Source organism: Bufo bufo, chromosome 6, assembly GCF_905171765.1.
Source record: "Bufo bufo chromosome 6, aBufBuf1.1, whole genome shotgun sequence".
Classification (NCBI taxonomy): domain Eukaryota; kingdom Metazoa; phylum Chordata; class Amphibia; order Anura; family Bufonidae; genus Bufo; species Bufo bufo.
In genome coordinates this window covers 303185700-303204201 of record NC_053394.1, presented here as the reverse complement: position 1 = coordinate 303204201, position 18502 = coordinate 303185700, and the positions used below count along the sequence as shown (strand labels likewise).

At 47.9% G+C, this 18502-nt stretch overlaps 1 protein-coding gene across 1 annotated transcript in view; it reads left to right on the top strand.

Annotated features, from left to right (window-relative positions):
- Window positions 1-261: 261 nt before the first annotated feature.
- Window positions 262-18502, top strand: part of CDK12 (cyclin dependent kinase 12) — a 72948-nt gene continuing 54707 nt past the window's right edge. Inside the window, exons 1-2 of the mRNA XM_040438197.1 lie at window positions 262-2163; window positions 15371-16234. Of these exons, the coding sequence (XP_040294131.1) occupies window positions 1145-2163; window positions 15371-16234 (1883 nt within the window). The 5' untranslated portion in view covers window positions 262-1144. The remainder of the gene's footprint in view (window positions 2164-15370; window positions 16235-18502) is intronic.

The following is an 18502-nucleotide window of genomic DNA, read 5'->3' as shown; positions in this document are numbered from 1 at the left end:
TCATGACTCAATAAAGTTCGTTAAGAAAGAAAGAAAAAAAAAAAAGAAAAAAAAAATCACGCTCCGTCCTCGCGAGACAATCACCATGTGCCGCACGCTGGAAGTAAAATCTCGCGAAATCAGTCCCCACAGCTCATCAGTAACTGAAGGAGCGATTGTCCGAACTCTCGCGGTGTTTGACAAAGGACGGCGAGAACTCGCGAGATTTCGATAGAGGCCGCTACCTGTGGGAAGAGCCGTTCTCGCGAGACTTGGAAGAGAGGGGTTACACCGCTGCCTGTGGAAACGCAAGGCGGCCGTTTCTTGCTGGGGGATAACCGAGTTCTTCCCGCCGAAATCCCGCGAGATTCGTTCCCCATTACCGGCACTTTCTGACTGGAAGAGCCTCATGCTGTGACAAGCCGGACAGAGCGCTTCCTGAGCCAAAAGTAGTGTACAGACAAGTGAGGGAGGGGAGGCCGCACCGTGCTGACAGCCAGCGCAAGACAGGAGGCCTTCAGTCATCCGCTCTGTCAGGGGAGAGACCCCACTAGCTGGTGCCTGAGGAGAGGACACCTTCTGCCTAAGGACACCGCCTGCTGGACATCTCCATTGGACTGAGTGGAAGCCCCACCAATGCTTTGTGAAGAGAGCCCTCACCCACTGCAGGGGCAGTCAGAGAGCTCACTATGGTGTAGGGGCCCCGTGAGCAGCCTGTAGGTGGCCGGCACATTCTGGACAAGTGACCACCGCGCCCTCCATCGCCTCAGACACTACACGATGAGCTTCTGTGGGACTAAATGAACCTTTGTGAACCCTTGAACTTCTTAAGACTGTGATTAAGGAATAATCTTCTTGGCGACCCCCAGAAACTGTGAACCCCTTCACCTACAGAGACGGCAAGCGGTGAAGGTGGAAAAGCCATAAAGTTGTAGAAGACCTTGTTATATGGAGGGAGGGTAGCGCTGTTGACCTGCCTTTTCATGCTGCCGACACGTTACCCCTATGCCGGAGCAGTGACGTGTCTGTGAATGACGGAAGAAAGGAGGTGAAGAGGGTTGTCGTCGTCTTATATCTTGGCAGAGTTTGGCCAAGGGAACTTATTGCATTTTTGTGGGGTTCACCCCTCCCCTCTCCCCCTTCCCCATTTTTTTTCGGCAAAGGAATGCCAAACCCAGTGCGGCATGGGAACAAGAAGGATAGCGGAGGGCCTGCATCTAACATGCCGCAAAGCAGTGGGAGCAGCAATAACAAAGAACGTCAACGAGTGGGAACCAAGCACAAGCGACACAAGTCCAAGCATCTCAGAGATTCCCCAGGGACGCCCGAGCCTTTAGTCTCCACCACGCTGAAGCTGGTGGAGTATGACGACATTAGCTCGGACTCTGATACCTTCTCAGACGACGTTTCTTCCAAACCAGAGAAAAGAGACAGCGATGAGCGGCGAGGCTCTGAGAGGAGCGATAAGACTCACAAATCGCGTCATCGTCATCAGCACAAGAAGGTCAAAGAGTCTACCAAGACTAAGCAATTGGAAAGGGAACGTAGACCAGAGAAAAGCCAGGAGACCACTGGGAGCAAGGTGACTGTCTCGAAAGAAAGGATGTCAAGTGCAACCAAACGAGTGGTTGAGGAACAGGAAGAACATGGACGCAGTTCAAAGGCCACCAACAAAGAGATTCGAGTGTCAAAGATGAATAGAGAGAAATCGCGTAGGGAGAGGGAGCTTAAATCTGGTCACAAGGACCGGTCCAAAAGCCACCGCAAAAGGGACTCCTCTAAGCGTTACAAAACTTCTGATAGCCCTAAGAGGAAGGGGCGGAGTCCACGTAGAAAATATGGCAGCAGCCCAAAGCAGGATGACAGTCATTCTGATGCATCAGGTGAGCAGGACTATGATGGAAGCCCACCTCGCTCGCATGGCTCCAGTAACTACACTGAGGGATACAAGAAAAGCGTGGACAGTCCTAACTACAAAGAGCCCTCTGCTTATCAGACTAATACCCGTTCCCCCAGCCCGTACAGCAGGAGGCAGCGTTCTGTCAGCCCCTACAGGAGGAGATCTTCTAGTTATGAAAGGGGAAGTGGCTCCTACAGCGGGAGGTCTCCAAGTCCGTATGGACGCAGGCGGTCCAGCAGCCCTTTTGTGTCCAAGCGCTCAGTAAGCCGGAGTCCATTGCCCAGGTAATGTTTTCTCTACCATTCATTCTAATTTTACCTCTAATCCTCTTTTCTTTCCTACAGTGGAGTATAAAAGTGTAGTAAGCTACAGAACGACAAAAAAGGACCCAGCAAAAAGCCCCCAGAGACCCCCATCAGATCTTGGCTGAGGGCAGTATTAGTGATTATGGACATCATATCAGGACCCCCATTTTAGGACCCCCTAACAGCCATAACAGAGAGCTGCTGTGTACAGCAGGCTCATGTTCTGGCAGTTTTCAGCCATCCTTGTATTACGTGGACGACCATTAAAGGGGTTGTCTGAGATTTTGGTATTGATGGCTTATTCTCAGGTTGGGTCAACAGTATCTGATTGGTGGGGGTCTGGCTCCTGGGAAGCCCGACGATCAATTGTTTAAAGTGACCACTGCATTCAGGTTAATGCTCCGGGCTCTTCCTAGGACAGTGATGTCACATTCATCAATCATGTGCAGCTCAAGTTAATGGAGCTGAGCTGCAATACCAAGCACTGCCACTATCCACTGGATGGTGCTGTGCGTGGAGTCTGTGGCAGGTTTTAGACCCCCACTGATCTGACATTGATGACCTATCTTGAGTTGTTATCCAACATTATATGAGACCTCACAGAGTGGCTGACCCGCGGTGGTGATCCTACCAGGGACCAAACCCAGCAGCGGGGACCAATCGTTCCATGTCCAGCTCCTCATCTCTCTGGTGCGCTCAGCATCCTGTTGACGGGTGGACGTGACCACTGCAGCCAATCGCTGGCGCAGCAGCAACCTCCTCCCCTTGCGTCATGAGAAATGGCCACGTAACAGGAGGAGCAGGCTACCTCTGTGGCCAGCTATTGGCTGTAGAAGTCTCGTTCCCCCCCCCCCCCATCAACCGGATGTTGATAATCGGCGAACCAGGGAGATGCGGATCTGGACATGGAGCGAACCTGGTAATTATGATCACCACCGTGGGTTGGCCACTCTGTGACATCTGAAATAATATTGGGTAACCCCTTTAATCTGAATGAATGCCATGTAGTACTAAATTTCCGTTGCACGGGAAATTCCTATCTGGCTGCAGCTTTCAACAGCAAAATCAGATATATATATATTTTTTTAAAGGTTTGCCTTTTGAAAGGGGTGGTCTCTGATGACACAGCCACCTTTACATGGCAGATGCAAGGGTATCTGTCCTTTGCTCCTGCTGTCCTTCTAAGGACATGTAGGGTGCTGTCAGCTGGTGTCCACCATTAGTGCCGTGTGTCCTGGTGACACAGATTGTTGTAAAGGCTCTGAAAGATAGGACTCTGTAAGGCTACTTTCACTCTAGCGTTCGGGTGTCCGCTCGTGCGCACCGTTTGAAGGGGCTCTCGAGCGGCCGCGAACGCATCCGTCTGGCCCCAATGCATTCTCAGTGGAGGCGGATCCACTCAGAATGCATCCGCCTGCCAGCGCTCAGCCTCCGCTCCGCTCAGTGAGCGGACACCTGAACGCTGCTTGCAGCGTTCGGGTGTCCGCCTGGCCGTGCGGAGGCGAGCGGATCCGTCCAGACTTACAATGTAAGTCAATGGGGGCGGATCCGCTTGAAGATGACACTATATGGCTCAATCTTCAAGCGGATCCGTTCCCCATTGACTTACAATGTAAAGTCTGAACGGATCCGCTCAGACAACTTTCACACTTAGAAAATTTTCTAAGTTTTAATGCAGACGCATCCGTTCTGAACGGATGCGAACGTCTGCATTATCGGAGCGGATCCGTCTGATGAAACATCAGACGGATCTGCTCCGAACGCAAGTGTGAAAGTAGCCTAAGTGCTGGCATAGTTGTAGAAGGAAGCGGTAACCCCCTGGACTATGGCCATGTGGGGGGGGTTGTAGTACAATATACATGATCAGATTGTCATTTGGAAACAGGAAAACTTTCTATGCTTTCTCTGGATCCATGAAGCTGAACAGAGGTGTTAATAGGCTCCTGCAGGAGGGATATCCCCTAGCTCCAAATGCTGTGTGATGGGCCTGAGCTGCAGATGTGAAAGACCGCTTTCTGCATCTGCTCCCTCAAAGGCCCTCAGTCCCATCTCACCATATTGGAGGCTCGGGGCTATGCAGGCCAAGATCCGGGCAACTCAGTGCTTGGCATCAGGCAAACCTCTGTCTAAGGCCGCTTTCACACTTGCGTTGTCCGGATCCGTCGTGCACTCCATTTGCCGGAGGTGCCCGCTGGATCCGTAACACCGCAAGTGAACTGAAAGCATTTGAAGACGGATCCGTCTTCAAAATGCGTTCAGTGTTACTATGGCACCCAGGACGCTATTAAAGTCCTGGTTGCCATAGTAGTAGTGGGGAGCGGGGGAGCAGTATACTTACCATCCGTGCGGCTCCCCGGGCGCTCCAGAGTGACGTCAGAGCGCCCCATGCGCATGGATGACGTGATCCATGCGACACGTCATCCATGCGCATGGGGCGCCCTGACGTCACTCTGAAGAGCCCCGGGAGCCGCACGGACGGTAAGTATACTGCTCCCCCGCTCCCCACTACACTTTACCATGGCCAACCAGGACTTTAGCGTCCCGGCAGCTATGGTAACCATTCAGAAAAAGCTAAACGTCGGATCCGGTAATGCGCCGAAACGACGTTTAGCTTATGGCCGGATCCGGATTAATGCCTTTCAATGGGCATAAATTCCGGATCCGGCCTTGCGGCAAGTGTTCAGGATTTTTGACTGGAGCAAAAAGCGAAGCATGCTGCGGTATTTTCTCCGGCCAAAAAACGTTCCGTTCCGGAACTGAAGACATCCTGATGCATCCTGAACGGATTTCTCTCCATTCAGAATGCATTGGGATAATCCTGATCAGGATTCTTCCGGCATAGAGCCCCGACGACGGAACTCTATGCCGGAACAGAACAACGCAAGTGTGAAAGAGCCCTTACGGAAAAACTGACCTCGTCCATTGTAGTCTATCACAGCGCTGCTTGTATTTCTTAAAGGGAACCTGTCACCTGGATTTTGGGTATAGAGCTGAGGACATGGGCTGCTAGATGGCCGCTAGCACATCCGCAATATCCAGTCCCCATAGCTCTGTGTTCTTTTATTGTGTAAAAAAAACGATTTGATACATATGTAAATTAACATAAGAGTCATATCTTACTTGTGTGACCAGAGAAGAGTCATATTTTCAAGCTCTGACTCATCTCAGGTTAATTTGCATATGTATCAAATCGGGTTTTTTACACAATAAAAGCACACAGAGCTATGGGGACTGGGTATTGCGGATGTGCTAGTGGCTATCTAGCAACCCATGTCCTCAGCTCTATACCCAAAATCCTGGTGACAGGTTCCCTTTAAACCGCTCAAAAAACGAAAGCCGCTCAGATTGCTTGCTGTTGGCATCAATTACAGTTTTGATAAATGAGGACAATGTGTCCAAAGCGATGGCGAAAACCATCTTTCTTCATCCTGTTGTAGAAAGAAGGAAAATCTCAGCAGTTGTTTGGTTGGATGCATCTGTATTCCTGCATCTCAAGGAACAGATCACAATTTATTTCTCGCACATGGCCGTAGCCATGGTTCGCAGAACGTGGATACCGGGCGAGGACCTGCAGTAATCCTTTTTTCCTTTTTATTTTTTTCAATCCACAAATGTCCTATCCTAGTCCACAAAACAGACTTGCGTATGTGGACAGTATGGGGTGCGGTGTGCAATCTTTTGTGGCCCCATTGAGATGAGATTGACCAAAACCACGGTCCGGTGCATGGGCCCTTAGACCTTGCCCGCGTTGCTGCACGCAGTGTAATTCAGTACCAATGAGGTTTTCCAAATTTCATGGGCATGTCAGATACTTTGCACAGGTGGAAATTTTAAAATCCACTGCAGTTCTGCACCTTATGTAGAGTGGGCCGGTTGTTAAAATCTGCAAGAAAAACCACATAATCTACTATAAATAGTTTTTTTTATTGTGTTTTTCATGTGGATTTTCTGCATACTACTCCGCACCTTGTGCAGGTAGCCTTATTCTTGGTGAATCTGAAAACAAAACCTGTATGTGCCTGTCTGAAATTGGAGATATACAAATATAAAGCACAGCATATGGCTGCTGTGTTGTCTTGACTCAACCTGAATGGGTCCGTGATTCGTCCGCACCGCAAAAAAAATAGAACAAGTTCTGTTTTTTCCTGCGGTGCGGAGGGACGGAGAGAAACCCCATGGAACACTCCGTAGTGCTTCCGTGGGGTTCTGTGCCTCCGTTCCTCACCTTCCAGATTGCGGACCCATTTTAGGCTACTTTCACACTTGCGTTCGGTGCGGATCCGTCATGAATCTGCACAGAAGGATCCGTTCAGATAATATAAACGTCTGCATCCGTTCAGAACGTATCCGTTTGTATTATCTTTAACATAGCCAAGACGGATCCGTCTTGTACAACATTGAAAGTCAATGGAGGACTGATACGTTTTCTATTGTGCCAGATTGTGTCAGTGAAAACGGATCCGTCCCCATTGGCTTACATTCTGTGCTAGGACGGATCCATTTGGCTCAGTTTCATCAAGCTGACAGCACAACGCTGCAACGGCGCAGCGTTTTGGTGTCCGCCTCCAGAGCGGAATGGAGACTGATTGGAGACAAACTGATGCATTCTGAGCGGATCCTTTTCCATTCAGAATGCATTAGGGCAAAACGGATCCGTTTTGGACCGCTTGAGAGAGCCCTGAACGGATCTCACAAACGGAAAGCCAAAACACGAGTCTGAAAGTAGCCTAAGTGAATGGGTCCGCATCCGTGATGCGGTGCACAAAAAGCTGGGGCCTATATATTGCAGACCCACTGTTTGTTGGCCGCACTACGGGCCCACAAACAGCCCTCTGCATAAGCCCTTATGCATTTGAATGGGATTTCTCTGCAGCATGTGCATCTTTTTCTACAAGCTCTATTGAGATATTCAACAGTTGCAGAATTCCTTCAACCATTCTGCTGCATGTGAATATTACCTTTTGGGCCACATGGCGAGTCTGCTGCGGATCTGCATTGCAATGGGTGAAGTCAACTGCAGATAACTGCAACATCACTGGACATACTGGGGATTTAAAATCCACAACAATTGCAAGTTTATGTGCAAATCCTGCTGCAGACACTCTACACCATTGATCAGCAACCCCCGCCACTCCAGCTGTGGCAAAATTACAACTCCCAGCATGCACATTTGCTCAGCTGCTCTCAGAATTCCTATAGAAGTGAATGGAGCATGCTGAGAGTTGTAGCTTCACAACAGCTGGAGTGCCGAAGGTTACTGACCCCTGGATCAGATTTGTGAAGATCTCATACACTTTGCTATTACGGTGAACACTGGATTTTTCACACAGTTCCACTGCAGGTATGCCACATGTGCTGTCCCCACACTGAACATGTACACTGTGCATTTGTGCAGCAGCAATGCAGATGGCATTTTAAGAAATCTCCCTCACTACAAAATAAAATCCTCAATGTAAATTGACCTGTGGTGCAGATATTAAATCCGCAGCATGTTAAAGGGAACCTGTCATCAATGTTATGCTGAGTTCACTGAGGGCAGCATAAAATAGTGACAGAAATACTGATTTCAGCGGTTTGTCACTGGTTGTAGGCTTGTCTGAAGAGGTGGGTTTTCAGGAGTTGAAGGATTCCACTGTAGGTGAGAGTCTGATATGTTGGGGTAGCGAGTTCCAGAGTGTGGGGGATGCACGGGAGAAATCTTGGAGGCGATTGTGGGAAGAGATAAGAGGAGAGAAGGAGGTCTTGTGAGGATCGGAGATTGCGTGTGGGCATGTATCAGAAAAGTAGCTCAGAGATGTAGGGAGGGGACAGGTTATAGACGGCCTTGTATGTATTTGTTAGTACTTTGAAGTGAATTTTCTGGGTAATGGGGAGTCGGTGAAGGTATTGGCAGAGGGGAGAGGCAGAGGAGTAATGGGGTGAGAGGTGGATTAGTCGGGCAGCAGATTTAAGGATAGATTGGAGGGGTGCGAGAGTGCTAGATGGAAGGCGGCAGGTGGTGGAAAGGGCTTGGATGTGCGGTCGGAAGGAGAGGGCAGAATCCAAGGTCACTCCAAGGCAGCTGACTTGGTTGACCGGGGAGAGTGTGCAGCCATTGATTGTGATATGTTTGTTGGGGGGGTTGAGCAAGATGGGGGAAAGATGATGAATTCTGTTTTATCCGTGTTAAGTTTTAGAAAGGTAAAGAAGGAGGATATAGAAGATAGACATTGTTGGATTCTGGATAATAATGGTGGTGATGTCTGGACCAGAGAGGTAGATTTGTGTGTCATCAGCATAAAAGTGATACTGAAAGCCATGGGACTCTATGAGCTGTCCCAGGCCAAAAGTGTAAATAGAGAAGAGCAGGGGTCCTAGGACAGAGCCTTGCGGGACACCAACAGAGAGGGAATGAGACGAGGAGGTGGTGCGAGAGTGGGAGACGCTAAACATCCGCTCTGTGAGGTATGATGTGATCTAAGAGAGGGCAAGGTCAGTGATGCCAAGAGATGAGAGAGTTTGTAACAGAAGGGAGTGATCGACAGTGTCAAAGGCAGAGGACATGTCAAGGAGAAGGAGGACGGAGTAATGTTTTTTGGTTTTGGCTGTTAGGTCATTGCTGACTTTGGTAAGGGCAGTCTCAGTCGAGTGGTGGGGTCGGAAGCCAGATTTTAGGCGGTCAAAGAGGGAGGAGAGGTGAGAGGACAGTTCAGAATGGACATTTTGTTCAAGTAGCTTTGAGGCATACGGAAGAAGTGAGGGTGATAACTGGACAAAGAAGATGGGTCAAGTGAAGGCTTTTTGAGGATGGGTGTAATGGTAGCATGTTTAAAAGCAGAGGGGAAGACACCAGAGGTTAGTGATAGGTTGAAGAGATGAGTTAGGCCTGGGATTAACACTGTGGTGAGGTAATTCAAAGTAATTGCTATGAAATATTTTACTTAAAGTGGCAGCCTTAAAGCCAACAACCCCTATGGTCCTGACCTGGGCCTCTTAACAAAAAAAAAAACACTCCTCTGTCTGCTGCTCTCTGTTCCTGTGACTGCTGCAGCCAATCACAGGGGTCATGGGACCAAGCTGCCTCTGCCTGTGGGGACCAGAAGCGGCTGGGAACGGGGCAGTGGCGGGACCACAGACAGGTAAGTGGTGTGTTTTGTTTTTTTTTTCCTCCAAGCGGCACAGGTTGGGGGGGGGGGGGGTATTCTCTACTCCTAGGCTGGACAATCCCTTCCCAATCTCTTCATTAAGGCTCATGCACACGACCATTGCCTGTTCTGTGGTCCGGCCAAATGCGAAACGAAACATCCGGGTCATAACAAAACAGTCCTATTCTTGTCTGTAATGCGGACAGGAATATGACATGTTCTATATTTTTGCAGATGCCACGGAACTGACATACGATGTGGACTGCACACGGTGTGCTGTCCGCATGTTTTGCTGCCTTATTGAAGTGAATAGGTCCACATCCGATCTGCAAAAAATGCGGATTGGATAGGGATAAAAAAAAAAATACGTTCATGGGCATGAGCCCTTAATATCACCAGCTGCTCTGCAGTGATGACATGCTGCACATACACGTGACTACTGCAGCCAATAGCTGATCTTGTGGCAAAGATGTTTTCATCACTGCTGGGGCTAGTGATTGGCTGCACTGGTAACATAGATGTACAGCATGTTATAAATGCAGGGATGCAAGCAAAGACCAAATGGGGCTACCAGTTTGTCGACGCTGAAATAGTGAGGGATTTTTTTTCTTAAAGAAGCACTCCCACGGAAATTTTCATTCTCGGACCTTTTAGAAATGTACATGATGTAAACGGTAGTGAAGGTAATATTATCAGTGTCTGTATTTGTGAGCTATCCCCTCTCTTCTGATCCTCAGCTATGTCATGTGACCAACACTTTAACTTTGTGAATAACACTGCATCTTATGTGTGGACAGGAAGCGAGTTCCTCTATGTATTCCTATGGGCTCCTCAACGTCAGTCTCAGGAATGAATAGAGAAGTAAATGACTTCTTGTCCTGTATCAGTTGGAGATCAGAGTGTTGGTCACATGACACAGCTGAGGATCAGAAGGGAGGTTATATTTCTCAAATATAGTCACCAGTAAGAAGATAACATACACTACAGATTACATAATGTACCCTTCTAATAGGTCAGAGAATAACAATTTTTGTGGGAGTGCTTCCTTAAATCTGGACAATCTATTTAAAAACTGCAGTTTTAGGTGCTCGTTCACACGACCATTGGTGTCCCGCTCCCGTATTGCGGACCGCATTTGCGAATCCGCAATACACGGGCACCGTTCCGTTGTCACTCCGCATCACGCATTCATTTCAATGGGTCTGCAAATCCGGAGATGAAGAACGGAAGCACTACGGAGTGCTTTCTGGGGTTCCGTTCTGTGCCTCCGCACCGCAAAAAGATAGAACTTTTATCTTTTTGCGGAACAGACGGATCAAGTGAATGGGTCTGCGATCCCTATGCGCTTGCCCCATGGAAGGTGCCCATACATTGCGGACCACAATTTGCGGTTCATAGCACGGGACACCAACGGTTGTGTAAACGAGCCCTTAAGCTGACGATCTACATTCAAGCTTTATGATAGTGTTTGCTGCCAAAGCCAGTTATGTATTGAAATAGACGACATTACATGTGTCCTTTGTTCACTATCCGCTCCCGACTTTGGCTTCAAAAACTGCATCAGAAACGTAGCCTCTGGGCTAGTTCATACAGTGTTGGAATCGGCGTGGAAAAATGCCTCAAAAGGCCCCCCTCACCTTCGCTCTCCAGCGTTCTTCCTGTCACTACCTATGACAAATACAGAGAAGGTACCGTGCTCTAGGGAGAGATTATATATTTTTTTTTTTACAGGAGACCCTTAAGGTTTTCTAGGGTTGGGACTAGGGGGAGGGGGGTTCTGCACCTCCTTTTCGCTCCTGAGTAGCGGCCCTAGCACCTCTGGAGTTAGAAGTCCCCTAGCAGCCTCCAGAACCCACCTGGCTGTATGAGCCTATATCTGGGTTCTCTGTCGGCCTGAGTTAAATCGGTTGGGGGTTCACCCTCTTCCTTTCTATCCTATGTGGCTGCACTAGCACCTCTCGTGGTGGAGGTCCCCTTGGTCCTGACCCTTATGTAGTGATGCGGTTACCTCACTATTGATGGCTGTGGGTTCAGTGTTCATGTAGCTCAGACCGGCTCTTCCTCTGTGAGATTTACAGCAGTATCGCCCCCGGTGCACTACAAATAGCCTGCAGCTTACACTGGCCGGTGAGTCCCCTCTCTATACCAACGTTCTGTATGGCATACAGGGGTTGGCAGAAGCTGTATGACTGTGTACTTGAACTGTGCATGGAATCATGTATGTATTTAGCCAGTTTGTTTCCTCAAGAGTTGTAGTTTTGTTTCTTGAGTATGCCACTTCTTGTGGAGGTTATATATTTGGCAGTTTTTCTGGCTATATTGGGAGAGCGTTTTTTGGGCTACTGCTCTTCAGTTTGACAAGGTTGCAGGCTTAAATCTCTTCAAGGTGTGGGCCCGGCCTGCTGGCAGAAGGGTTCCCTGTCAGCCTGGGTTCAATCAGGGGGTTCCTCTTCTTGCCCAAGGCTTACCGTGCCAGCGCCTTCTGGAGTGGAGGTCCCTTGGCTTGTCCTGACCCTTTACAAAGGGAATAGCACAGCTCACTATTGATGCCTGTGGCTCTACCTTGTGCCCGGTGGCTTGGCTCAGCCTCTTACCTCTGGCTTGTATCTCAGCTCGGCTGAGTAGTCAATGATATTATAACAAACGGGCTCTTTGGGATGTTCCTAAATATTGACCAGAAGTTCTGTGTGGTGCTATGTGCTTGCACTGCAGAACTTTCTGTAGGTGTTCTGAGATGCTCATGTTCATTGCTGGGTGCGGGTCCTAGTGATAAGCCCCCAATGTCCGAGATGGGGATAACCCTTTAATGCTCAGTGCTGTATTTTCATGTGATGTTACGATGTATTATCATGGGATTGGAGCAGTCTCCACTCTTTCCTCAGTAGTATGTATTTTGTAACACATAAACTGGACTTTTAGGACACTGGGGCTGTATTTTCTTGCGGATCTGTGTTTTGCAGACAGCAAAACACATACGGTTGTGTGAATGTAGCCTTATTCCTTATGTTAAGGAGTGGTTCTCGAACAATGAAGATAAGACATCCTTCCCTGATATTACAGACAGGATGTTCTGTCTACCCTGGACTTGCCTGGCACATATTGTTCTTACGCTTGGCCCCCTCCCCCTAAAGGTGTTGCTCCAGTGGTTCTGTCAAGAGGGATGGACGTACCAGTAATTCTCTTTCCAGGAGGCCCCTGTATTTCCTCCCTTATGTCCTATGTGAATTTAGTGTGTAAACCATTCCTGTTGGGTTTAATAAATCAGTTGCCTCCATCCTGGAAAACACCAGACGGTGAAGGAGCCTTTTAGCCTTTGTTTCCTGTCTCAAGAGGGTCAAGATGCAAGGGTCAAAGTGGTGCTTAGTGAGGGACTCCTGCAAATCAAATTACAGATAATTGATTTGATTGAGCGATGAATGAGTCATGATTGACGTTTGTACGACAATCTTTAGATGCGCAGAGTAGCGTAAATATTTGTAAGTGCGATCGTGTAATAGATCATTTATCAGGCAAACGGTTGTGCTTCCACCCACAGTGGGTTAATCTGTGCTGTAAATACCTGTTCACACTTGTACAATTCTGGAAGATGATTTAGGTATCTAAGAGCGACAAACAATTATCGCTTTTGCTTGATCTCCCAAAGGATTATCTACTCGTTTAAAGGGGCTGTTGGAGATGGCATGACATAGGGATGTTCTAGTGCAGTTTGTGAAAGTTGTGTTTCTGATGGCGATGTGTATGGGTTTTTCCATTTATTTAGATACTAAATGATGTTAAAAGCTGATTTTTGCGCAAGTGGCATTCCCCTGCTGGCCTCACCACTTAACCGAGAAGACGGCAGGGCTTCTAAGACAGAAGAATGCTGAAATCTATGCCAGCCAGGGGCAAGCTTAGATTTCCATTTATAGCCCATATGCCAACAGGCTATGATAAATGCCCACAATAGCCTGTAAATTGTTAATGATAATATTGGGCGCTTCCTTTATTTATTTTTTTTATCACTTTTCCCAGGAATATAAGAATGCGTTAGGATACCGCCACATGTAGTGGATTCCTCGCTGCAGCAGAAATTCTGCTCAGGATTTGTTACTGATTTGTCACGGATTTCACTGCTAAAGCTAAAATCTGCAGATGATATCGACACCATAAATTGACATTCTGTGGATGTGACATCTGCACCGCAGGTCGATTTTATGCTGACATTTATATTATTTTTTGCAGTGTGTTGAGATTTCTGAAAATCTCATACATGTTGCTAGTACTGCAAAACGCTGCAGGTTTGCCACATGCAGTTTTCAGTTATGCTGAAGGGAAGGAGTGGGGCAGGGTTCGGTAAGAAGAAGATCCTGAGCTTGTGCCAGGCTTGGAAATGCCCGCTGGGTACTCATATGCATATTGCAGTAAACTTCATAATCTGTGACTGAACGCTGTAGTATTAAATGCTGGAGTCTCAGCACCAAAAATGTTAGGATGTAGGAGATAGAGAGACCATGTTACCACCGCCAGGTAAAGTGCACGACAGGCACCCTTGGTTCTTCTCCAGAGATTAAGATTTAGTTTGGTTTTCAGGCCCAGAGACATCAAATGTTATAGCGCTTGTCCAAATGAAATATGTCTGAATGTACCGAATACCCAGATTGATGGTCATCCACTCATCCTGCCTGCCAGCCCCTTTTTTCTTATACCATTTTTACCAATTCAAAAACATGTAGAGCATATTGTATTGGATAGTACATAATTGTAAAACTACCCATACATGCTCATTGGTTGGTTTGTGTAGTATTGTTATGATAGTGACAGTAAGGCTTCATGCACATGACCCTATGTATTTTGAGACCTGCAAAATTTCGGATACCGTCCCTGTTTCATCTGTGTTTTTGGTCTGCATTTTCCACGTGTTCTATCCTTTTGTGGAATGGACATATGGACGCGGAAAGCACACAGATCATCCATGTGCCTTCCGCATCCATATATCCGTTCCTCAAAAAGAAATCCTATGTCCGCAAAATGCAGACCATGGAACCATTGAAGCCGATGGGTCTGCCCAGGCCATGTGACATAGCCTTACAGCAAGTGCCGTTGCTGATCGGTGGGGGTCCTGGGTGTTAGACCCCTGCTGATCAGATGCTGATAACCTATCCAAAGGATAGATCATCAGTAAGGAAAAGGTAGAGAGCCCCTTTAACACAAATACCAATCTCATTTACCTCTGTTCATATGTCCCGAATGGGTAGCGCAGCACTTAGACTGGTGCAGATGGTCCTGTACCCGCATAGCCAGATTCTGGAAGTATTTACTGTGTTGTTTTTTTTTTTTTTTTTTATTGTTTTTTTTTTTTATTTGAGATTCTTGCACTGCCTTTTTGTGCCTTCATGTTCTCCTCAGGTCTGTCTGATAGGTTTACGTTTGTATATGTCATTTTTTTTCCCCTGTTTTTATATTGGTCTGACTGTATGTTCATTTAAAATGCATTTACTCTTAAGGGTACTTTCACACTTGTGGCAGAGGATTCCGGCAGGCAGGTCTGTCTCCCGGACTGCCTGCCCTATCCGACAATCCGGACGCAAACGGATGCATTTGTGAGACGGATCCGTCTGACAAATGCATTGCAATACCGGATCCGTCTTTCCGGTTGTCATCCGGAAAAATGGAACCAGTATTTATTTATTTTTCACATTTTTAAAGGTCTGCGAATGTGCGGACCGTTGATGCGGCACTAATACATTTCAATGGAAATTAATGCCAGATCTGGCATTCCGGCAAGTGTTCAGTATTTTTGGCCGGAGAGAAAACTGCAGCATGCTGCGGTATTTTCTCTGGCCAAATTCCGTAAGAGGGACTGAACTGAAGACATCCTGATGCATACTGAACTGATTAGTTTTTTCCGGTGTTGAGCCCCTAGGACGGAAAAGAGAAACGCTAGTGTGAAAGTACCCTTAGCTGTGTATATACGTTACATGTTCTGCAATGTTCCCATCATTTTTGCAAAACTATCCAGGCCTTAACTGTGACTATAACCTGTGTGTATTGCTTGCTATTGATACTTATTTCTTTCCTTACAGGAAGCCAGTGAAATCTCGAAGCAGGAGTCCCATATACTCAAGAAAGTCATCATCTTCTCGCAAGAAGCAAAAGTCTCAGTCCCGAAGTCGCCATTCCAGTATTTCACCTGCCCGTTTGCCGTTAAACTCCAGTCTAGGTGCAGAGCTTAGTCGCAAGAAAAAGGAGCGAGCACTAGCCGCTGCCGCTGCAGGTAGAGATCCTAAGGGCAGTCCGTTAATAAAGAGAGAGATTGGCGATGGGAAAGGACTGTCCATAGTGGAAGCCAAAAAGATAATTAAAACTCTTAAGTTAGAGAAATCTGCTTCTGATACAGAACTGTTAGTTACAGCAAATGCGGACAAGACTATATCTAGTTCCATCAAGACAGAGGAGGTTGAAAAGAAACTCTTGATACCAACCAAGGATGTGAAAGTTCAAGTAGTAAAAGAAAACAAATGTACCACCATCAAAGAGGAGGTCTTAACGCCAAAAGAGGGAGTGTCGGACAAAGAGAAGGAAAAAGATATTCCTCCCCCTCTGCCTCCTTTGAAGTCTCCCCCACCTCCTTTACCTGCTTGTTCACCACCTCCTCCACTTCCACCTCTTCCTCCTTCACCTGCTGTTCCTCAGCAGCCTCCCCCGCCTTTACCACCTCCAGTCTCTTTGACATTCCTGCCTCTCCCTGCCGTAGTGGCTACTTCAGTGACTCCCACCAGTCACACTCGGTCATCAACTGCGTCCACTCAGGCCAATTCCCAGCCACCATCAGTGTCCACCTCTAAGCTGCAGCCATTTGCTAACCTGGTTATCCCTCACTTAAAAACTTCTACGCTTCCTCCATTGCCGCTTCCACCATTATTATTGGGAGAAGATTACATGGAGAGGTGAGTTCATGATGCCGTTGAAGGAAATGAAATGCATAGATATATTTCAGGTCCATCTTTTCTGTAGCCTATTTTCTTGTAAATGATGTACTTTAGTAGCTGTCAATGCACGATGAAGCCAAAAAAGTTACTTTCTGTAAGGCCTCATGTACACGACTGTTGTTTGGGTCCGCATCCGAGCCGACGCTTTGGCGGCTCGGATGCGGACCCATTCACTTCAATGGGGCCGCAAAAGATGCAGACAGCACTCCGTGCGCTGTCCGCATCCGTGGCTCCGTTCCGCGGCCCTGCTAAAAAAATATAATATGTCCTATTCTTGTCCGCGCTTTGCAGACAAGAATAGGCATTTATATTGCCGGCGCCCGTTCCATTCCGCAAATTGCGGAAGGCAACACGGGCGGACCGCAAAAAAACGGCACAGTCGTGTGCATGAGGCCTAAAACAGACTTTTGTATGTTTCAGAGCTCCACTTGATGCTGCACACAAAAAAGAGCTGTGTACAGAGAATAGGGTTCCATATTTTTAATAAAGACCAATTGAAAAAATGGTCATCTGTGGATGGCACCGTTTAGGGGGGGGGGGATCTGTGGATGGCACCGTTTAGGGGGGGGGGATCTGTGGATGGCACCGTTTAGGGGGGGGGGATCTGTGGATGGCACCGTTTAGGGGGGGGGGGGGGATCTGTGGATGGCACCGTTTAGGGGGGGGGATCTGTGGATGGCACCGTTTAGGGGGGGGGGGGGATCTGTGGATGGCACCGTTTAGGGGGGGGGGGGATCTGTTGATGGCACCGTTTAGGGGGGGGGGATCTGTGGATGGCACCGTTTAGGGGGGGGGGATCTGTGGATGGCACCGTTTAGGGGGGGGGGATCTGTGGATGGCACCGTTTAGGGGGGGGGATCTGTGGATGGCACCGTTTAGGGGGGGGATCTGTGGATTGCACCGTTTAGGGGAGGGGGGGGGGATCTGTGGATGGCACCGTTTAGGGGAAGGGGGGGGGGATCTGTGGATGGCACCATTTAGGGGAAGGGGGGGGGGGATCTGTGGATGGCACCATTTAGGGGAAGGGGGGGGGATCTGTGGATGGCACCATTTAGGGAGGGGGGGGGATCTGTGGATGGCACCGTTTAGGGGAGGGGGATCAGCTCCCTGCTGTTGTGTGCACAAAGCACAGGGCAGCAGGGAGAGTGTAAAGTCCTATTCACCCTAATAGAGCTCTATTAGGGTGAATATGACAAGGGTTCTACGTTCTAGCCCTTAGGCTCAGTTCACACCTGAGCGTTCTGAAAGGAGCGCTCTGTATGCGCGATTGTACGGGCGTTTACAAGCGCGCATACAGAGACAAGTTTGCACACATTGTCGCGCGTTCCCGAAAGTCTATGTACGGGAACGCGCGACCAAAGCCCAAAAAAACGCTACCGAACTTGTGTATGCGTCTGGCGTTTTACAGCGCGATCGTACGCGCTGTAAAACGCCCAGGTGAGAACCATTCCCATAGGGAAGCATTGGTTTCTCCTTGTTGAGCGTTTTACAGCGCGTAGGAACGCGCTGTAAAACGCTCAGGTGTGAACTGAGCCTTAAGGAGACTAATAGTTATTAAATAAAAAGTAAAAAAAAGTTTAAACACGCCCCCCCAAATATAGAAAACAATATATCGCAATATATATCGCACATGCTTAAAATTATATCGCAATATAGATTTTAGGCCATATCGCCCACCCCTACAGTGCACTAATAAAAATTGCCCCAAAAGGTGTACATAGTCTTTAAAGGAAATGTGTCATCAGAAAATGATCTATTGTTGAAGGCTACTTTCCCACTGGCGTTTTGGCTTTCAATTTGTGAGATCCGTTCAGGGCTCTCACAAGCGGTCCAAAACGGATCAGTTTTTGCTCTAATGCATTCTGAATAGAAAAGATCCGCTCAGAATGCATCAGTTTGCCTCCGATCAGTCTCCATTCCGCTCTGGAGGCGGACACCAAAACGCTGCCTGCAGCGTTTTTTTTTTTGTCTGTCCTGGCATGCGGAGCCAAACGGATCCGTTCTGACACACAATGTAAGTCAATGGGGACGGATCAATTTTTTCTGACAATCTGGCACAACAGAAAACGGATCCGTCCTCCATTGACTTTCCAACGTCTTGGCTATGTTAAAGATAATACAAACGGATCCGTTCTGAACGGATGCAGACGGTTGTATTATCTGAATGGATCTGTCCTCACAAAACGCAAGTGTGAAAGTAGCCTAAGTCAATGATGCCAACTCCGT